Source organism: Ogataea philodendri, assembly GCF_020536065.1.
Source record: "Ogataea philodendri strain CBS6075 chromosome Unknown scaffold1, whole genome shotgun sequence".
Lineage (NCBI taxonomy): Eukaryota > Fungi > Ascomycota > Pichiomycetes > Pichiales > Pichiaceae > Ogataea > Ogataea philodendri.
The window spans coordinates 1,143,570-1,163,585 of NW_025763889.1; the positions used below are offsets into that span (position 1 = coordinate 1,143,570).

Below are 20,016 nucleotides of genomic sequence, written 5' to 3' on the forward strand. Positions count from 1 at the left end.
TCAATGTACACTCTAGATAGACTCAACAAAGTTGACGATTTTTTGCAACCAGAACTTGAGAACCGGGTGCAGGGCATTGACCTCCTCGTTGGAGGTGGTCAGCACACCTTCTGCAGAAACCAGCGCGTGTTTCTCGTTATATTTCTTGACACCGGCATAGTACTCCAACCCGAGACTGATGATCAGCACCACTGCCAAAACCAGCGGACCAAAGACTCCGTCCAGGTGTCTTCCAGACCGCAGCTTGATGAGCTCCAGTCTCTTCATGTAGATACCGTATGCCCAGACTCCAGAGAACAGAGTCAATGCAAAGTAGATGTAGGCAATGTTGGTGGCCACCACAGGGATGTGCGACGATTGCACAGATGCGTACACGGTGAAAGTTAGCGCAGACAACAGCGTTGTCACGTGCAGCCATCTCACAAAAGTACGCTCGTTGGCCAGCCAGACCTTGGCTTCGACTTTGACGGGACCAGATTGACGGATCAACACCTTTGGCTTAATCACTCCCGGTGGAAGCACAATTTCTTCGTCCTCGGACTCGTAGCCTTCAAGCTTGGAGGCCTTGGAGAACACCGGCATCAAATACGAAGCCACGTTGAGTTTCTTCTTCTTTGGAATGTCGTAGACGTTCTTGGACTCGTGGGTAGCTGCCGAGGTTGCTAGAGTATTCTCTGCTGTGGGTGTAGGCAGTTTGGATGCTGGAGCAGACCGAGCCAGCGTTGAGGTGGATTCCTCGTCAGAAGACTCGTTATCGTCAAGATCCTCGTGCTCCTCAACGATCTGGTCCAGATGAACGGTTCCCGATGTGGTTGCTGGGTTTGGAGCCTCAGACACCTTTTTCTTAAAGTTCTTGAGAATTTCGTCCTGCTCTTTCTGTTTGATCTGCTTTTCGCGCGAGTCGTTATACGCCTGTTCTGGGTTTTTTCTGATATCTGTTTCCAGCTCAGGCAACCAGAACGGAAGAATGTCCAGGTTGTCGTCTTCCAAGAACAGCGAAGAGATACCTTGGATGAACTTGGAGAAGTTAGGGACTTCTTTCACCAGATGCCCGTTGGTCAGGTCGTTGATCCACGACAATGTTCTTGAGGACGGGTTGTTGAAGATAGAGTTGGCCAGCTTAATTTCCATCACAGAGTACGGGAACTTTGTGTACTCTCCTTTTCTCAAGAGACTGTAAGGGTCCTCAATGGACGAGTCGATGTCGATTCTGTGCCACTCGTGCGGGTTTCTGATTGGTCTTTCGTGGTCAAACGAGTCCTCTCTGATGAACAGGATGTCGGAGTCGATGGTGATTCTGACTCTGTCGTCACCAGGCATTTGGAAAGCCGTTCTGGTGTGCACTGTTCTCAGAGTTGGTTGCAAATCGTTTTTCTTGATAAACTCCTGCAACTCCTTGTAGTTGGACGAGAGTTTGTCGATGGTTTCCTTTGGAAGACCTCTCTTTTCCAGTCGTTTCACGTACTTGTCGTAAGTGAGCTTGTTGGTGGAATTGCTGGAGTGACGCACAGGGAAGTCCATCTCGTCGTGGTCGTCCTTTTCGTCAGAGAAGATGAAATCGTTCAGGTATTTTTCTTTCAAAGAGAGACGAACATCGTTGGAGTTTCCGGTATCGTAGTCAAACGTCTTTTTCTCAAGAATCAACTCTGGGTTGTCTTTCAGTTTACCGGTCCATCTCACTCTCATTGACGGAGTCTTGTTGAGGTTCTTCAACAGCTTGTTGTTGTAGAGCTCGAAGTGGTTGTTGTCGAAATAAAGAGCAGTGATAATTGGGTCCGAGTTGTAGTCGTCGTCATCGTCGTCGTTCTGGTTGGTGTAGATGAGAACAGGAAGATGTCTCAGGATAGTGGTCTTGATCTCCATCAGATTGTCTGGATGGATCCAGAACTTGAGCACCTTGTAGCCGTACTCTTTCTGACTGATGTTGTTAATCGATGCACTAGGGGTTGTCGAAATCTTTCCAGAGGAAGAAAGTTTTTGGATGGAGTTTTGCAACGAGGTCGACAGCGAGCTGGATCCGAGCTGGTCTCTCACGAACGAGTACAAGGTCGAGATTCTGAACAGGTAGGGCGAAGTGTCTTCGCTGATGTTGTTCAAAGGCAACGACTTCATTCTCACGTTCAAAAGAGCCTTAACAGAGTATCCCTTGTGCAATCTGTCATGTTTCTTGACGATCTTGATGAAACCGGTGAAATTGAGTCTGGCAAAATGATCCAGCTCCTTGGCCAACGAAAGAAGCTCCTCTAGCTTCTTTTGGAAACTTCTAGTGTCGAATTCCTTGGCCTTCTTGTCGGCCAGGTTCTTCAAGTACTCTTCGCTCTGGAGCTCGAGCTTTGATATCTCCTCGTCCAGCTCCTTATACTTGGAGATCTGGAACGAGTACACCTTTTCCAGCTCTGAGTCAAGCTCGGTCGCAAACGTGGACTCGTCCTTTTCTGACCAACCACTGACCTCTGAAGACAAGCCAAGATGACGAGAGTCCTCTGTAGAAACAATCACATTCTCCTTCAACAGCCGCTTGAGGTAATCGTACTTGATGTAGTGATCTTTCCACGGAGGAAATATCTCGTTTTGAAGCTTCACTCCAAACAACATGGCAACAGGTCCAAGTGGAAGTTAATTCAAGATGTCTATCTTAAATTTGAGCAGCAGAAATTAAATAATCCTGCGGCTTTTAGCACGTGTGCGTGAGAGAAGCTTAAAAAAAAAGTCAAGACACATCCAAACACCAGCGTCTAAAGCCCGAGCTCGTTAAAAGTTGACAAAAATTCTATCAAGAGAAAAAAAACCCACTAAAGCCCATCTGTACACCAGTAAGCACAACTGGAAAAGATTGAAGGAGAATTTGTATACATCTTGTTCGTCATGTCTTTCGATCCAGTCCACGATAGCATCACCAACGACCCACAAAAGGTATCCATACCGTCTACAGACGCTGTGGAAAGCCCAGATCAAAAGCCCAAAGTTTCTGATCCGTCGCTCACAGACTCGGAAGAAGACACGAAAAAACGGAAAAAGCCTGCCGATGACGCTGGCAAAGACAAACCGCATCTGTCCGCACTGACCAATTCGAGAACTAGACATTTGAAAAAGACCGACGGCGAGCCGTACTGGCGCACAGACATCAAGTTCATGTTTCTGATGAAACTGTTCTTCAACAACAAGAGAGTGTTTAAGAACCCCTTTAAGAGCCCGAACGACAAGTTTGATTGGCCAGAACACTTCAAGCACTACATCGGACCGTCCGGTGAACAGATCTTCAACGACGGCTCGCAATTGACGTTTTTCGAGCTGTATCTGGTCACCTTGATGAAAAGCTCCAAAGTGTCTAAGGTGTTGAAAGACAGGCTGTCGCACGATCTGAGCTATGCATTGAACTTCTCCATCATCAGCATTCTCGTCAACATTGGCCGTCTCAACACAACGGTGAATTTCGACTACGAGATGAAATCGCAGTTCAGAACGTACCATTCGGTCCCGTCGTTGCACGTTGGTGACCATACCGCCATTTTCGAGAAATTCTACGCTCTCCGCCCCGTCGAGGCAAAACTCAAAACAGAGGACACAAAAAGCTACTTCCCTCTGTCAACCGTGAAGCCACTTCAGGATACACCCCGGATCAAGTCGATTCTCAAATCTATCAACGACTTGAACCAGGAGGTGCCCAAAAACTTCAAGGAGTTCATCATAGGCATGACGGAAAATAACAAGTTTAACCTCAACGTCGTCAGTCTGCTGTTTCTGCTTTGTGTCCACGAGTACGAGATCGGCAAGACGTTCTTCGCGATCCCAGAAAACGATCAGACCGAGTCCTTATCGACGGGCTCGCTATTTAACGATATCTGGCTGAAAAATGATATCAAGTCTTCCGACGAGGTCGACAGATTTTTGTGGCTAATCTATCTGTTTTTGGAGACAGATTTCGACGCAGAGAAGGTTCTGGCCAACCCATTCAATGTGGAGTCTGGTTCGGGCTCGGGCTTTGAGTCGTCGCTCAACATTGCAGAGGAGATTGCTAATGGTAACGACGCTGTTCTGGAGAAACTGCGGTCTCTAGTGCCGCCGGCACGCCCTGTTGACGAGACTGAGAATGCTGGATTAATCAATGATGTGGACTCAGAAAGAGAAACAGCTTTTGCAACGTACATGAAAGATCTCCGACTCAAGTTTTTGGAGGAAGCCATGAGCGATGACGACGGAAAGAAGAACAAACGGCCAAAGAAGGCCAAGAAGAGCGCTGATGGCGATGAAACCGATGGCGACCAGACCATAAACGGGGTGGACGAGACGAACGGCAAGAAGTTGAAGCGTAGCCACGGCGACGACGATATTCTGCCGTCCGAGACTGGAGACGAGTTTTCGAGCGAGAGAAAGAGAAAGAGAAAGAAGCTGGGCGAGGGGCCGCTGAAGCTGAGTTTGGGCGACATCGAAGCGTTCTTGAGTGCAGACATCCGTGCGGGAGCCACCTCGAAAACGATGATCAACAAACGGAACAAAAATCACTATCTTGCTGCGTTCCTAAAAGACCTGATACTGAAAAGAGCAGACGACCTGAAACGCAAGCGACTAAAAATGGGACATTTGAATTGCATGGACAAGCTGGAGAAGCTCTTACTGATCCAAACGGACGGAAAGAAAAACGGTGGCTCGAAAGACAAACTGGACGAGTTGCAAATTAATTATTACAAAGATTTGAAACGTATACTCAGTTTTGTTGGCGATGTGAACAGCGAGAAACCAGCGGCAGATTCGTTTTTGGACAACGCTTTTGCCAATATATAGAAGATGCGATAATGAAATGTATGATTATTCGATTGGCTCGATACTGATGACCGAGTTACCTCTTATGACACAGCTTCCTATGTGTTTTCCCGAGGCCAGTTCCGATGCGTCGGCAAGGTTGAGGTTCAGGAACATATCGTAGCCCGCGAGTTTTCCTGTGATCACACGCGACGAGTTGAGCGTCACTTTGAGCGACTTGTCGACGAATTTCTTGAGCTCTGGAGTGGAGACCATGATAAATGTGAAAAAACAATAATTTTTCGTACTCTTTACAGGGTCGTGCAGAGAAAATAAATAATTGTTTATAGTTGAAGGTCCATGTCGACAGACGAGATATCGCGGCTGGAACAGGAGATTCTGAACTTGGAGTTCGAGAAAGATGAGCTGGCGCGCCAAATTGAGCGGCTCAACACGCGTAAAACCGAGATCGACGGGTCGGATCAGTTCAAACTACACGACTATCTACAAACGTGCGAGATCCTCCAACAGCACTCGAACTTGCCGTCGTTGGACATGGAAAAGAGACTCGGACTAGTCAAGATGTTTTACCCAGAGATGACGATTTCAGGAATACGAAAAGATCAAGAGAATTTGGAGTTCACCATCACGTTCAAATATTACCTTGAATTTAAACTCACTATCGGCTTTTCACAACACCAGGTGGAAAAACTAGACATTGAGAAATCGAAACAGTCGATGGTGGCAGAAATGGGCGAGATCAACAAACTGATTGAACTCTGTACAATAAGAAAAGACGTCTCGTTATTCATATATGCTACAAACTCATATATCGGACTCGTGAAAAAACGTATAGAGGTCTGGACCCAAACCGTTGACAAGTTCGGTTCAACCTTTCGTATGAATGATATGGACGCCAACATGCTCAATAACAGACTAGCTGTATTCGCGCGGCTGAAAAACTGCCAGTTCATCACAATTGCAAAAGACAAGTTCCAGCTCATAATCAGCTGGAAACTGGCGTTAGACTCTCAAGACCCAGAATTCACCGGAGACTTCAAGTCGAAGATGGAATGTCTTTATACCAAAGACGGGCAAACAACAAACCTCAACGACACTCTAAATGTGCTGGTCAAAGCGGACGGAATGGTGAGTGCCATCACACAATTACTCCAAACTGTCAATGATTAGAATCGAATTTCCATCTCGAGTCCAGCTCTATGCATTCCGCATTTTTCATAGAAAACTTCGTTTCTCGGATCGCAATCCAATATCACTTTGTAGCAGTCCTCCTCTTTGGCCAGTTTCACGAGCTCCCGCACAAGATACAATCCGAGCTTCTTACCCTGTTGATCGGGCCGGACAGCAATGTCTTCGATATGTCCCACTTTCGAGCAGCCGTGAATCATCTTGGTCTCCACGATCAGCGATCCCACGGCAACAACCTCGCTCTCTGAGTTGGTTATCACCAGATTCTTGTACGTTTTAGGCTGGGACTTCCAGTAGTCCACCACTTCGTTGAACTGAAACTGGCTAATGTCGCCAACCGACGTGAGAGTTTGAAGCGTATGCAAATACCCTTTGACATAGTCTTCTTTCTCTAATGGCCTCAGATTGTACCCCTGAGGAAGATGATGATCCTTCATTGTGTAATGTATGATGCTTGTATTACGCGACAAGTCTAAAATTATACTCACTTTTTATCCCAAAACTATACACAAATTTGTGGTGTAGAGGTGTTTTGTTGCTGAAGCGCTACTGCGGTCCAACGTTGTAGTGCATGCGAATTCCCATGGCCGAGAGCTCGGAGTCGAGGTACTTGAGCACAAAAGGAATGGCCACGGTGGTTGTCTCGCCACCGCCAATAAACTTGGTTCCTTGGCCGTCCTCCCAAATATCCAGTTCGTCCATATTTGGAAGCACGCGTTCGATTTTCTTGGCGCAGCGACGGCATCTGGTCGAGGCTTGGGAGCCGATGCGAGGCACAGACATCTGCGTAGACAGCAACGAGCCACACGAGCGGCAAATCGACGTTTGCGTGTAGTCCGAGCAGTTCAACAACCGATCTTGCAACAAGAACGAGGTTCCGTGTCCAATCAAAGCGTCTCTCTCCATCTCTCCCACTCTGATACCTCCGTGTCTCTTTCTTCCCTTAACCGGTTGCATGGTGAGCGAGTTCACCGGACCAGTCGATCTGACCTGGAATTTATCGTTCACCATGTGTCTCAGCCTCTGGTAGTAGACAACCCCGATGTAAATGTCTGCACGGAGCTCCTCACCGGTTGCTCCCGAATAAAGCGGCTCATTACCGTGGAAATTGTATCCGGACTTGAGCAGCTGTTCTCCAAAGTAGTCCGCAGGAGTGTCAGACTCACTGAACTTCCATGGAGTGGCATCCTGGGCAATTCCATGCAAAGCTCCTGCCTTTCCGGCCAACGACTCCACAAACATACCGATGGTCATTCTCGATGGGAAAGCGTGCGGGTTGATGATGACGTCTGGCTGAATACCCGTTTCACTGAACGGCATGTCGATTTGAGGCCATTTTCTTGAGCAAACACCTTTCTGTCCATGTCTCGAGGAGAACTTGTCTCCGATCAACGGCTGTCTGGTGATTCTGTACTTGATCGAAAGAGTCTGGAATTCGCTTGTTCCATTATCGTCTCCCAAAAGCTTCACTTCCTCGATGAATGCTGGCTCTGAGCTGTGGTACGTCTTGACCTTGGTCTTTCCAAGAATATCGTCGTAGTATGCGCAGATAGGATCTCCCTCCTCGACGTGGACACCAATGAACGGCAGTCCGTCGTTGTCGAGCTTGTCCTGCCAACTCTGAGGCCACTCGTCGTCACCAAAACCGAAATGCTGGGTGATAGGGTCGCCTCTCTTTCTGTTCAAAGAAAGATCAACTTTTTCAACCTTGTAAACCACACCGTATCCGAATCCTCTCTCGTCCGCAGACTTGTTGATGATCATCGCATCATCCATATCGTATCCGGTATACGAGATGACGGCCACAACAGCGTTGGTTCCGTTAGGGAAGTTGTCCATTCCGTACTCATCGTACAAGTTGGCCTTCACGATCGGAGTTTGACCGGCCTGTAAACGGTACAGCTTGTTGTCGCTTCTGTGAACCAACGCAACACCAGGAGTTCCCATGGTCTGCTTACCCATCTGGCATTGGTACATGTTTCTAGGCGACTGGTTGAAGTCGGAGAACGGCGTGAGGTTGGCCAAAATGGACAGGATGTTGGTTGGAGCAAACTCGACATGCGAATGGATGTTGTTCTCAATCTCTGCTGGAGTGACTGCAATGTTCATAAACACCTGTTCAAATGGACCAATAATGTCCTCTTGGTCTAGAGGAAGGTATCTGACAGGCCTGACCATTCTGGAGGCTCCGGCAAACAGATAGAGACCCGGGTACTGTCCTCCAGCAGATGGAGGAACATAGCCAATCTCCATGTCAAGAGGAATGCCGTGCTTCTTTTCAACCTTCCAGAATCTCAAGGTGTCTGCCACCACTCTTCCCTGTTTGTGAGAGCACCATCCAATGATTCTTCCGTCCAGCTGCACACAACAAACGTTTGGTCCAGAAATGTTCATAGCAGAAGCCGTTGGAGAAACACCCAACTTATACACAAGTTTTGGAACTTCGGAAACATCAGAAGGACTGGTGGTGATCTGACACTTGTGAGCCAAGTGGTTCAACAAACCACATGGAGATCCATCGGGAGTATGGACAGGACACAAAAATCCCCACGATTCAGGAAGCAGCTTACGAACCGCAGTGGTTTTCAGCTGTGCAAAGAAAGAACCTCTATGAACCATTCGGAAATGCGAGATGAACCGGTGGAAATTAATCTTTTCGGCAACAACCGTGTAACCACTCACTTGCTGCAAATCCAATCCAGATTGCGACACAAGGTTACCTGTAGAGAGGAAATACTGTAGTTTCTGTCCGATGTTCTCGTTGATTCTCAAAAACACCCTAGACATGTACTTTCTGTCTGAAAAGTTGACTGCCACTCCTCTGTTGATGTCAGATTGGACTTGGAGCCTGATATTTTGCAGATACTCTTCGATCTTCTCCTTCAAGATCATTCCGTAAAGGAAACCACCAAGCAGAATCTCTTGATGTTGAGTGGCATCTGGATTATCAGGAGAACAGTCACCTGCAACCAGAGAGTATAATTTTCTAATCATGAACAACAACATGCGGAACTTATCCTGGTTGTTTGACAAATGAACCAAAACAATGCGCTTAATCACTTCTTCTCCGACGCTGATGTCAGACATATCTGGAGTAGCGCCGAAAACAACTCTGAACTTGTCTCCAAGATAGGCTAGAGTCTCCTTTTGCGAGTACAAGTTGTAGTTCTTGTATGTTCTCAGCAACAATTCCAAACGATCGGTCAAGAAAGAATTGCCGGTGTCTGCACCAACAACTCCGTCGAATATCTCTCTGTCACTGGTCTCAACCAATGCTTTCAAAATCATCACAACAGGAATTAAATACTCGTTCTTTCTCCACGAAAACCGGAAAGTGACATTACCGTCATTCAAATAGTGCAACACGTTGGTTTGCGATGTCTGGTCAGGCCGCACAGACCGGATCTGGACACCGAAATGCGAATATGAAGTACCTCTGTTAGCGAAAGAGGGTCTGATGATGGCCATAGGATGGTTTCTTCTCTGAACAATCAACATTCTGATCAGCTTCTCGATACCGTTCACAATGAAATATCCTCCCAATTCGTCAGTTTCCTCACGCAGGTTGACCAGCTGGTCCGGAGACAGGTTTTCCAGATGACATCTGTTGGATTGCAACATGATGGGTATTTGACCGGCTTCTCTAACCTCACTGATCTCCTCTCCGTCGTTGACCGACCAGCAAACTTTGAGCAAGAGTCTGGCTCTATACGAGGTCATTCTTTCTCTGCACTCTGCAGGATATGTATTTCTAACCACAGAGAGCTTGTCAGTAGAAGGCACTTGAGGCTTGGCCACCTGGACAGAGTCCACTCTGATCTTGAGTTTGTTTCCCAATCTGGTCACATCGTTCGAGTCAAAGATCGTTTTCGTGCCGATATCTTTAACAGCCTGGTTCAGTAGGCCTCCGTCGGGTCCTTCCGTCAGCGCATTAAACGAGCCAACATGGGGTCTAACAGCATCGTACAACAATTGAAAGTCCGACTTGTCCTTAGGAGGGTTTTTGAACCGGTGCTCTCTTTCCAGAGTTCTGAACTGAGCGGTTGTCATGGGATGTGCCTGATTTAAAAAAATTTCAATTTTTTTTTGATTTTTTTGGAGATAAAATTTTTCAGATCCCACGACAAACTTTTTGTTGTAGTTAATGGGGCCCCCACTGAGAGTCTGTACGACTGAATTGGCTGGGAAAACTTCATGGAATTAAATCGGAGAAGAAAAAGAGCTTGATAAGCTGCTTTTGGTGAGTTTCTGTTTTACACCAATGTTTAAGCACCACGAAATTTAATAATGCAAGTAATCAAAATCGGGAGTCTAATCTCTTTCAAAAAGGTATAACGCACACAATGTCCTTCTAAGCTTTCTAAAGAGCCTGGTACATCTCTGCTCAACGTCCCAATATGCCCAGTCCCCCTTCTTCTAGATGGTGCTACCGTAAAAGAAGTGCACAGCCGTAAAAAAAATTATTATGGCTAAATCACGCTACGAATACGTCAAGAAGTTCGAGCAGGAATCGATTCTGCTCCCGGAAACCTACATTGTTGTTCGGGTTGATGGAAGAGGGTTCCACAAACTTTCGGAGCGGTACGAATTCGAAAAACCAAATGACAGTCGCGCGCTTGAGGTGATGAATTCAGCAGCACTTCAGCTTATGAAAGCCATGCCAGACATTCTACTGGCTTACGGAGACTCTGATGAGTACTCGTTTCTGCTACGAAAGGGATGTGAACTATTTGAAAGACGCGAGTTCAAGCTGGTGTCCACTTTTGCATCCACTATAACATCATACTATCAATTCTATTGGTCTCAAATAATACCCGACAAGCCATTGGGGGTGGATCGATTGCCCACGTTTGATGCCCGAGCAGTTTGCTATCCGAATGCAGAGCTCATAAAAGACTACTTCCGTTGGAGACAGGTAGACTGCCACATCAATAATTTGTACAACACCACGTTTTGGTCGCTGGTTAAAAGTGGCTTAACTACTCAGGAAGCAGAAAACAAACTTCTAGGGACGCTCAGTTCGGACAAACAGGAGATCTTATTCAAAGAGTTTGGCATCAACTACAACAACGAGCCCGAAATTTACAAGAAAGGAACCGTTTTTGTGAGAGAGGTGGATTTCGAAGCAGAAACCACCGATCTATCTAAACGACAGGCCCAAAGACTACAAAAGAAATTAACTAAATCAGAAATTCATAAACTGCATTGCGATATAATCAAGGACGAGTTCTGGGAGACCAGACCGTGGCTGTTTAGCTAGACTTTGATCTTGGCCCCAAATATCTCTGCCATCTTATTCCGCTGAATCTTGCCGGTTGTTGTTTTTGGTAGCTGTTTGACCAGAAACAGTTTCTGGGGTATCTTGAAAGCAGATATCTTGTCGTTCAGCCACGAAATCAACTCGTTAGCCGAAGCGGACGCCCCCTCCTTCAAAACCACGGCGCAGTTAATAGTCTGTCCGTACTTTTCGTCAGGAACGGCGTACGCAACAGACTCCTCGACGCATTCGTGGTTGCTCAACGCAGTCTCGATATCCAAAGGTGAAATCTTCTCTCCACCTTTATTGATGACCTCCTTCAATCTTCCCTTGAGACACAATCTTCCGTTGTCATCCAACATGCCTAAGTCTCCTGTTTTGAAGTACGTTCTGCCGTCGTGGTTGAAGTACGAGTTTTTGTTTGCGGACTCGTCGTTAAGGTAGCCAGCAGTGACATTTGGACCGCTAATTGCAACCTGTCCCGTTTGGTACTGGCCCAAAGTCTGGTTGGCGTCATTTATGATCAGCAATTTCACAGACCCTTGTGGAATACCAACGGTTCCTGCTTGACGACGAATTTTTCCGTGAAACGGCAAGTTGTTGGACGTGACCTGGTGCGACGCCTCAGTCATCCCGTAGGCCTCGACGACGGGACAACCAAATTTGCTCTCCAGCTGCTCAAAGATCGACAGAGACAAAGACGAGGAGCTTGACCGAATGAATCTCAATTTTCCTTTGATCTCTTCTGGAATCGGACCTCTGAGCAAGATATAATGAATGGTTGGAACTGCAGAGTACCAGTTGAACTTCCATTTGGTAAAATGAGGATAGAACTTGGAGGCGTGGAACCTGTCTGGGATAATGGCAGTTCCCTCAGATGCGAGCGTTGACATGAGAATTTGCAACCCATGAATGTGGTACAGCGGCATGATCACGTAATTACGGTCTCTGCTGCGCAATCTGTACGATTCAATGATATTCATCATGGAGCTCGTAAGATTGGATTGAGTCAGCGGCACGCTCTTGGCCTTGCCCGTGGTTCCGCTGGTGAAAAGAACGAGAGCCAACTTGTCTTTGGAAGCTGTTCCAATCATGCTACCTTTGAAATTTGGGGGCAGCAGAGCAGGCTTGTCAATGACCGAGTTGTAAATCGATTTGAGGCTATGAGGATCGAAGATCTCGAACTGAAGCAGTTGCCGCGCAAGGTCATACCAAACCTCCACCACCAAACACTCGTTAATGTTTCTGGCAGCAGAAACAGGACTGGAGTTTCTGTCCAGATGCGCGTATCTGGGGACGATGACAGCGTCTATTTCGAGATCCGAGAAATAGGCGGTAAGCTCAGCTTGGGCGGAGTGGGGGTCGAAAGGAGCAGCAACATTTCCCGTGGTGGTGATTGCCAGAAACGAAACGACAAAGTCCAATCCGTTGGGTAAACAAATTGCAACTTTGAGCTGGCTATTCGAACCTTTATTATATAAAGGAGAAACAGAATTAGTAAATAAAGAGTGTAGGTGATGAACCAAGCCGTTCAGATGCTCGTAAGAGACGCAGAGATCGTCATCGGGAAGAATCAGAGCCGTCTTGTCGGATATCTTGAGAGAGCTCTGGATAGACATGGTAGCAGACCGTTTCTAAAGTGCAAAAATCGCATAATTTATATCAAACCTATAGACCGATGATTCATCCCATGGGAAAATGGAGCTTTCGCTCGTCAAAACAAGGTCTCCATCCAAAGTTTTCATCATCTGTTGAAAAAATAGCCTAAGAATAACCGGCCCGGTCCATAAATTCCTATTGGACAAACTTTGATGTCATACATATGCATTGAGGGGTCCAGCTGTATTTACATGTTAAGAGGTTGTGTTTAGGCAAATTTCTTGTCATCGATTGGGATCTCTTCCCGAGCAACAAGCTTGCCGATCTTGGATGGAGAAGGCCATTCGGGATACAAGATTCCTGCTTTTTTCAAAAGGTTTTCAACAGGCTTGGTTGGTTGCGCACCAACAGATATCCAATACTTCGATCTCTGGAAGTCCAGCTTCACGTCTTTCACCGGTATCACTCCCTCTGCTTTCTGTGCTGGTGTAAGTGGAGTTGGTCTTGGATCGTACGTTCCAATCACCTCGATCGGCGCACCGTCGCGACGGGTTCTTTTGTGAGTCACAACAATATTGTACAGCGGCTGGTGTTTTCTTCCCATCCGGGAAAGTCTCAGTCTCACTAGCCCTTTCATCTTTCAAGCTTCGAACGTAGAAAATCTTTTTCATTTGATATTTTCAGACTTTACAAACGGATTACGTAATGCTCAAAAACTCCGGCAGCTCACCACAACGTCAGCCCCTTCTGGGCTGCGTTGCATCCATCGAGGAGAATGACATTTGCGCGCCATGACCCCCCATCATCCATTATAATAAGAGAACTATCAGCTTCGTGGTTAAACACACTTGTCCACAGGTCTTGGAGCGACTTGGCAAGATCATTAACCGTAGAGACGGAATAGCAGCTGCAACCAGTAGTCCATGGTATTCCTGCAACGATCCAGTAGTCTGCTGGTTTATGATCATCTTTGATTGCGTACACAAAACCCTGACACAAGTTCTTTTTCGATGCGTTTTTGAGCCACCCCGCGATCACAGTCGGAACATCCACCGGGCTGTCGACCTTTTGGAGCGTTTCCCAGGAAAGCTTTTCGTAGGCCGCATTTCCGGCCATTCTGGCGTAGTCAAGCAAGGGCTGGAATCTGAGCCTACACTTGTCGGATGTGGATTGCGGCTCGTGTATGGTAATATCGAAAACTGGTGCCGTGGTGGCTCCGGCTGCTCCCAGGCCCATTTGTGCCAATTGGAAAAGCAGACCAGGGTCAAATTTTAGGCCCAGCAAATGCGACACGATCTCGACGTCTGTGTGGTCGACCTGGCGTTCTTCACGGGCCTCCTTGCTAGCCACCATCAGAGAAGTCAAGTTCACGAGCCCATACGGATTGATTGTTGTTCTGTCATCTAAAAACACCGGGTCTGGGACCTGTTTGTACACCTCTTGCGGCAATTGACCCTGTAGCAGAAGCACGGCGGATAGATTATTGCCAAGACTGACCCAGTCGTTATTCGTGTAGCGAGTCAGTGCTGCCGAGAAAGGAACAACCGAAAGGGCAGTCAGAAGACGAAAAAGCAGCATTGCAGGATTAAAATTTTCCGAGTGGATCGGAAAAGGGAATTACTGGGGTTTTTAAAGGCCGTTCAAATCTGGGCTCGTTTCGGTATTTTTACATGCCCGTCGTATCTGGCAAACACGGCTATTGTCAGCTCCAATTCCAAAAGAGGCACATACTCGGGTGACGGCTAATGCTTGATTGCAGCATTTGCTGCAGCACAGAACCCTGTGCAGAGGTAGAGGTAATGAACAATCACTTCAAACTACAAACCGGAACACGGCCAAAAAAAAGAGCCCGTTTTGGCAATTGCGTGAATTATCACGCCTTTTTCAGATCTCAGATTTTGGTATAGCATGCACTAGAAAATCTTGACTTCGTATCAGTGCTGTTGTACACACGGCAACAGGGAAGTGCTGCGTAGCAAAAATGGGAATGTACTTGGCACTTCCCAACAACAGACAAGTCCACTAAATTTTGTCAGACCAGTCCTGCTACCACTAAAACAGTGTCTTTTTAATTGACATAGTTGTCACACTGGTAGTTCCATAAGTTTAAACCACAATCGGCTGCTGTCTCGGCGGTCAGGACACGAACGTCCGTGTACCATGTACCACCATTGTGAAGTCTGGCACAGTTCCCAACCATTTTGCGGTTGATGACGTCTTTCCACGACTCTTCAAGAGCTTCAGTGATGGTGTTCAACGAAGCAGTGGTGTCACAGTTATTTCCAGTGGTCCATGGAGCTCCTCCGACAATCCAATAATCGTTCGGATAGTTGTTGTCTTTCAAAACGTATGTAAACCCTTTGCATTCGCTTTTGGTGGATGAGCCTTTGACCCAACTTGCAATTGTACTTGCCGAAGCCAGAATGTACGATTGTTGCTCGTTGATTCGTTCAAAACCTCCCCAAGCCCATTCCATGTTTTGCCAGGTGAACTTCTTGTAAGTGTTGCGTCCTGCAGTCTTCACGTAATCCCAGACGATCTGAATACCAGAACTGCAGTACTGGGTGTCCCGCTTGGAAAGCTGGGTCGAGTTCGAAAAAACAGTCGCAGTGGTGGACCCTGAAGCTCCCACGCCCATGGTTGCAAGCTGTGTGACCAGACCCGCATTGATATCTAGTCCCAGAAGCTGAAAAACTTTATCCATACCGCTGCTACCAGTATCACGTTTAGTCAAGTTGGTGGCAGAGCCATTGACACTATTGATCATGATAGACGCCAGATCCACAAGCCCGTAGGAGTTGATTGTTGTTGTGTTGCTGAAAAAAGAGGTATCTGCGGTAGACTCGTAGATGTATTGTGGTAGCTCTCCTTGCAAGAGGAGAAGAGCCGACAAATTGTTGCCAAGAGACATCCACCCACTATTATTATACAAAGTGAGCCCTTGTACCATCTTTGCAACCAGATTCAAGTATAACAAAGCACAACAAAACTTCATGCCTGGATGTCTTCGTGTAGAAGAACATCAAGGGAAAGTCTCACTATATATAATGCCTACGAATCACCAAAAGATGTAGACCACTCCAGCTATCCGATGGCTAGTTATACTTACAGAACAAAGATACAGCTACAATGCTAAATTATTCAGATTGACTGCAACAGATACGCAGCTTTCTACTGCGGAAGTCCAATAGGGACTAGCTGAATTGAGGAAACGCGCTCTGTCACGTCCCATTTCATCTTCGACAAACAAAGGTCCACATGGTACATGCTGTCTGGCTGCAGTAATATGACATTCACGCTACTTCAAAAAACCCATTCACTGCCGATGCTGCAGCTATTTTCAGGAAACGAGCTTCGAAAGCAATATACGAACGATGCCTTACCCGATTTGGCTGCTGCGAGAAATATTATAAGTTTTCATTCGTCAGTACTCAAAACTTATCTGAACATTTTGAGTCTAGTACCATGCCAGATATCTGTTGCATTACGCGGTCTCGGATTGGCTACCAAGTGGTAGCTTCCAAACTGTTAGAAAAAGATAACTACGTGCACGATGAGGTAAGCGGGTCTTCCACTCTGGGCGAGGAGTGAAAAAAATTCCACATCCTTACACGCATGAAAAAAAAAATATTTTTCTCTTAATTTTCAGCTCTACAACATGGCTACCTTTGGTGACGATCCACTCTTGTTGGACATGGAGCTGGATTCCAGACTTGCTAAGATAAGGGCGCAGGTCACTTCCAAGCTGGAAAACCAGAAACAGCTGGCTCTTGTGCTGCAGGCAATCGACGAAAACCTTGCAGATCAGAAACAGAAGCAGAGTCCAGTCACATACTTTGTGTCGTTCATCTCTCTGTTGGATCAATGTTGCGATGGCGAGGATATCAGAGACTCTAATTTGGCCGGTGTTGCCCTTTATTTCCTAGATATTGTTTGCCCTTACACTCCAAAACAGCTGCTGAGGTCTAAATTCAGTGAGATTCTTGCTCGTTTGGCCCCATCACTCTCCAGCAACGAGTCAGAGGCACCGCTTTTGAGATCGGGAATTGGGGTTTTGGAAAGCTTGCTTGTTTCCCAAGAGACCGGCGCATGGATCAACTCAGACAACTATAAGATTAGTCCTAAGAGAGGACTTTCAGGACTATTGCAACTTTCGCTGGACCCAAGACCAAAGGTTAGAAAGAGAGCGCAAGAAGCGGTCCACAAGACTCTCTCCACCGTTCCTGCTGGTCCTTCTCTCGAGCACCCTGCCTCGACCATGTGTGGGGAGTTCTCGCTGAACTCAGTGATCAAGCTTTTAGAAAGACAACAGCAGGAAAAGAAGAATAAAGACCTGAACACAGAAATCATCCACAACCTTCAGCTGATTGCCTCGATCACCAAGGCTAACTCGTGGCCTTTGAAACAAATCATTCCTCTTTGCGATGTGTTGTTAGCAGTGGCCAAGACCAGCGACCAATACCTGGTTTCTTCTGCTTTTGACGCTTTCGAAGGATTGTTTCAGTCAATGAATGACGAGGTCGATGAGGACAGGTTCGTTCAAGTTTTGAACGTGCTTTTTGATTTGAAACCTGCAGTCAACGACCAACACCTTGCTCCATCTTGGCTTGCGGTCATCGCTAAAGCTCTCACTTCATACTCCAAGACTTTGGACGCATACAAATGCATTTTAAAACTTCCTGACGTCTTCAACATTGTGAGCGACTTTTTCCTGAGTGAGAACACAAACGTCCGTATCAGCGCATCGCAATGTCTGATTGCCGTGATCGAAGACTCTGTCGACAAACAGTACTTGCTGCTCCCTCCAAAGACTACTCCTGAGGTCTACGAGAACGTTGAGGAAGTGATTGAAAAGCTTTCTGAGATCACAGCAAACTTGCTCTCGGTCAAGTTCAGACAGGCTGCTTCTGTGATCTGCGAGTTGATTGCCAGTATTTTTAACAAGTTTGGCTCCCGTGCAGGACCTTACTTCACAAGCCATTTACAGGTGATTGGAGATTGGCGTTCCAACGAACAGGAAGGATTCGAGTTAAACCAGGTCAGTGAAACCGTCATTTCTGTGGCCATCAGCTCTATCGGGCCGGAACAGGTGTTGAATGTTCTTCCTCTCAACCTGACAAACTCAAAGGCTACCGGAAGAGCTTGGTTGCTTCCAATCTTGAGAGACAACGTGAGCCATTCGAAGCTGGGATACTACATTTCGGAAATTTTGCCATTGACCACTTTCTTCGAGGAGAAAATCGCCAACGGAAACCCAGAATCGATGAACACCAAGGTCTTTGCCACGATCGTTGACCAGATTTGGTCGTTGCTCCCACATTTCTGCGATCTTCCTTCTGATTTGATTGAAAGCTTCACAGATGATTTTGCATCCAAGCTTGCCGGTTTGTTGTACGAAAAAGCAGATCTTAGAAACATCATTTGTCACGCCCTTAAGCTTCTTGTCGAAAGCAACGTCACCTACTCTTTGGGAGTTATTGACGATGCAGTTTTGAACCAGGAGTTCCCTGTCGAACTTGCCCAGAAAAACGTTGAATATTTGTCTGCTACCAAAGCTTTCAAAATGCTCTCAGTGCTATTTAACGTTTTCTCGCAAACTCCGGTAGCTCAAAGAGGCTACGTTTTGGAAACCATTGACGTCTATCTCCAGATTTCTAAACCTGAAGATCTGGAAAATACGTTCAACAAGGTTTGTGCTATTTTGAAACAAGCATTGGACGACGAAAAGGAAACTGATCTCATCAAGAGCGACGAACCTGTGGCCAAGTCGAGCATCCCTAAACTGTCCATCACAATGATGGATCTGATTGCACAGATGGCCAAGTATGTGCCAGAGTCGTGCCACAACGCGCTTTTTTCGATATTCAACCAAACAGTCAAGATTCCAGACGTCCAACTCCAAAAACGGTCTTACAGAATCATCACCAAAATGCTGGAAACCGAGGCCGGAGAACAAGCTGCCTTGGGATTCATCTCGAACATCCTTTCTCTTTTGCTGGAAACCACAGACTCCACCATGACCGCTGCTAAATCTGCCAGATTCGCTTTAATGTTGGCTATCATTAAACTCCTGCCTGCCGATCAGTTGCATTTCGTGCCAGCAGTGGTCTCTGAGGTCATTATTAGCACTAAGAGTCTGAACGAGAAGACCAGAGAGTCTGCTTACCAAACCTTAATTGTTATGGCTACCAAAATGCTGGAGAACGAGGGAGCTCCAGTGAGAAACAGTCTGAATGACCCAGAAATGCCAGATTCTGTTGCATCGTTGCAAGAATTCTTCACCATTTGTTCTGCCGGTCTTGCTGGTGCCACCTCCAACATGATTAGTGCTGCCATCACTTCTCTCTCTTGTCTGGTTTACGAATTCCACACCAAGATGGATATCCAACTGTTGACCGATCTTTACCAGACTGTGGAATTGTTTCTTACCTCCAGAAACAGAGAGATCATCAAATCCACGTTGGGTTTCGTCAAGGTTGCAATTTTGAGTCTGCCTGAAGAAATGGTCACCCAGAACATGAAGGGTCTGCTTACCAACTTGATGACCGCCTCGCACGAACACAAGAACCACTTCAAATCGAAGGTCAAGCACATCATCGAGCGTTTGATCCGTAAGTTTGGCGTCGAACTTGTGGAGGAGTGTATTCCCGAGGAGGACAAGAAACTGGTTGCAAATATCAAGAAATCCAAAGCCAGAGCCAAGAGAAAGAAGACTGAAGGAACGGGAGCCAATGCCACCGACACAGGCGTCATGTCTGGATACGAAGCTGCTCTGTACAGCGAGTCTGAGTCCGAAGATGAGGAGGAAGATTCTACCGGAAAGCCTCAGCAATATATTTCTGAACCTAGAGACACTCCATTGGATCTCCTTGATAAGGATACCTTGACCCACATTTCGTCATCCAAACCTAAGAAGTTCACCAAGAAGTCGTTGCAAAATGAGTTCAAGACCAAGAACGGTAAGCTGGTAGTTGACGAAGAGGACGATGGCGAGATTTTGGCGAAAGATTCCATTGACGCATACGTTGAGGCTGTGAAACAGGGTCCTGTGAGAGGCCAGAAGAATAAACTGAGATACAAGCACAAGAAGGGCGATGATATCGATTGGGACGACGGCTCGGATACCGAGTCCAAGCCAAAAACCTCGAATAAGGTACAAAAACCTCAACGCAAGCCAAAGAATAAGTTCAAGTCCAAAAGACGCTTTTAGA

The 20,016-nt window shown here is 46.6% G+C and overlaps 17 protein-coding genes across 17 annotated transcripts; 7 read left to right on the forward strand and 10 right to left on the reverse strand.

Moving 5' to 3' along the window:
• Positions 1–12: 12 nt before the first annotated feature.
• On the reverse strand, positions 13–2,595 carry OGAPHI_002646 (uncharacterized protein; the record flags this gene model as incomplete). The annotated part of the gene is made up of 1 exon (XM_046203538.1): positions 13–2,595. One exon carries the CDS (start codon positions 2,593–2,595, stop codon positions 13–15), a length of 2,583 nt encoding a protein of 860 aa, XP_046063305.1.
• Positions 968–2,247, forward strand: OGAPHI_002647 (uncharacterized protein; the record flags this gene model as incomplete). The annotated part of the gene is made up of 3 exons (XM_046203539.1): positions 968–1,150; positions 1,276–1,609; positions 1,730–2,247. 3 exons carry the CDS (start codon positions 968–970, stop codon positions 2,245–2,247), a joined length of 1,035 nt encoding a protein of 344 aa, XP_046063306.1.
• Positions 2,596–2,865: 270 nt separating the features above from the next.
• OGAPHI_002648 (uncharacterized protein) lies at positions 2,866–4,782 on the forward strand (the record flags this gene model as incomplete). The annotated part of the gene is made up of 1 exon (XM_046203541.1): positions 2,866–4,782. One exon carries the CDS (start codon positions 2,866–2,868, stop codon positions 4,780–4,782), a length of 1,917 nt encoding a protein of 638 aa, XP_046063307.1.
• Positions 3,900–4,451, reverse strand: OGAPHI_002649 (uncharacterized protein; the record flags this gene model as incomplete). Its single annotated transcript, XM_046203542.1, has 1 exon — positions 3,900–4,451. The coding sequence occupies one exon, from the start codon at positions 4,449–4,451 to the stop codon at positions 3,900–3,902; it is 552 nt and encodes a 183-aa protein (XP_046063308.1).
• Positions 4,783–5,100: 318 nt separating the features above from the next.
• Positions 5,101–5,931, forward strand: OGAPHI_002650 (uncharacterized protein; the record flags this gene model as incomplete). The annotated part of the gene is made up of 1 exon (XM_046203543.1): positions 5,101–5,931. One exon carries the CDS (start codon positions 5,101–5,103, stop codon positions 5,929–5,931), a length of 831 nt encoding a protein of 276 aa, XP_046063309.1.
• OGAPHI_002651 (uncharacterized protein) lies at positions 5,928–6,386 on the reverse strand (the record flags this gene model as incomplete). Its single annotated transcript, XM_046203544.1, has 1 exon — positions 5,928–6,386. The coding sequence occupies one exon, from the start codon at positions 6,384–6,386 to the stop codon at positions 5,928–5,930; it is 459 nt and encodes a 152-aa protein (XP_046063310.1).
• A 109-nt stretch (positions 6,387–6,495) lies between these two features.
• OGAPHI_002652 (uncharacterized protein) lies at positions 6,496–9,999 on the reverse strand (the record flags this gene model as incomplete). Its single annotated transcript, XM_046203545.1, has 1 exon — positions 6,496–9,999. One exon carries the CDS (start codon positions 9,997–9,999, stop codon positions 6,496–6,498), a length of 3,504 nt encoding a protein of 1,167 aa, XP_046063311.1.
• OGAPHI_002653 (uncharacterized protein) lies at positions 7,895–9,852 on the forward strand (the record flags this gene model as incomplete). Its single annotated transcript, XM_046203546.1, has 3 exons — positions 7,895–8,106; positions 8,184–8,687; positions 9,393–9,852. The coding sequence occupies 3 exons, from the start codon at positions 7,895–7,897 to the stop codon at positions 9,850–9,852; spliced, it is 1,176 nt and encodes a 391-aa protein (XP_046063312.1).
• A 415-nt stretch (positions 10,000–10,414) lies between the features above and the next one.
• OGAPHI_002654 (uncharacterized protein) lies at positions 10,415–11,650 on the forward strand (the record flags this gene model as incomplete). Its single annotated transcript, XM_046203547.1, has 2 exons — positions 10,415–11,193; positions 11,299–11,650. The coding sequence occupies 2 exons, from the start codon at positions 10,415–10,417 to the stop codon at positions 11,648–11,650; spliced, it is 1,131 nt and encodes a 376-aa protein (XP_046063313.1).
• On the reverse strand, positions 11,206–12,825 carry OGAPHI_002655 (uncharacterized protein; the record flags this gene model as incomplete). Its single annotated transcript, XM_046203548.1, has 1 exon — positions 11,206–12,825. One exon carries the CDS (start codon positions 12,823–12,825, stop codon positions 11,206–11,208), a length of 1,620 nt encoding a protein of 539 aa, XP_046063314.1.
• Positions 12,115–12,642, forward strand: OGAPHI_002656 (uncharacterized protein; the record flags this gene model as incomplete). Its single annotated transcript, XM_046203549.1, has 1 exon — positions 12,115–12,642. The coding sequence occupies one exon, from the start codon at positions 12,115–12,117 to the stop codon at positions 12,640–12,642; it is 528 nt and encodes a 175-aa protein (XP_046063315.1).
• A 248-nt stretch (positions 12,826–13,073) lies between the features above and the next one.
• Positions 13,074–13,442, reverse strand: OGAPHI_002657 (uncharacterized protein; the record flags this gene model as incomplete). The annotated part of the gene is made up of 1 exon (XM_046203550.1): positions 13,074–13,442. The coding sequence occupies one exon, from the start codon at positions 13,440–13,442 to the stop codon at positions 13,074–13,076; it is 369 nt and encodes a 122-aa protein (XP_046063316.1).
• Positions 13,443–13,531: 89 nt separating this feature from the next.
• On the reverse strand, positions 13,532–14,383 carry OGAPHI_002658 (uncharacterized protein; the record flags this gene model as incomplete). The annotated part of the gene is made up of 1 exon (XM_046203552.1): positions 13,532–14,383. One exon carries the CDS (start codon positions 14,381–14,383, stop codon positions 13,532–13,534), a length of 852 nt encoding a protein of 283 aa, XP_046063317.1.
• A 490-nt stretch (positions 14,384–14,873) lies between these two features.
• On the reverse strand, positions 14,874–15,800 carry OGAPHI_002659 (uncharacterized protein; the record flags this gene model as incomplete). The annotated part of the gene is made up of 1 exon (XM_046203553.1): positions 14,874–15,800. The coding sequence occupies one exon, from the start codon at positions 15,798–15,800 to the stop codon at positions 14,874–14,876; it is 927 nt and encodes a 308-aa protein (XP_046063318.1).
• Positions 15,801–16,463: 663 nt separating this feature from the next.
• OGAPHI_002660 (uncharacterized protein) lies at positions 16,464–20,015 on the forward strand (the record flags this gene model as incomplete). Its single annotated transcript, XM_046203554.1, has 1 exon — positions 16,464–20,015. One exon carries the CDS (start codon positions 16,464–16,466, stop codon positions 20,013–20,015), a length of 3,552 nt encoding a protein of 1,183 aa, XP_046063319.1.
• OGAPHI_002661 (uncharacterized protein) lies at positions 17,928–18,439 on the reverse strand (the record flags this gene model as incomplete). Its single annotated transcript, XM_046203555.1, has 2 exons — positions 17,928–18,351; positions 18,426–18,439. The coding sequence occupies 2 exons, from the start codon at positions 18,437–18,439 to the stop codon at positions 17,928–17,930; spliced, it is 438 nt and encodes a 145-aa protein (XP_046063320.1).
• On the reverse strand, positions 18,978–19,819 carry OGAPHI_002662 (uncharacterized protein; the record flags this gene model as incomplete). The annotated part of the gene is made up of 2 exons (XM_046203556.1): positions 18,978–19,354; positions 19,651–19,819. 2 exons carry the CDS (start codon positions 19,817–19,819, stop codon positions 18,978–18,980), a joined length of 546 nt encoding a protein of 181 aa, XP_046063321.1.
• Position 20,016: the final 1 nt, after the last annotated feature.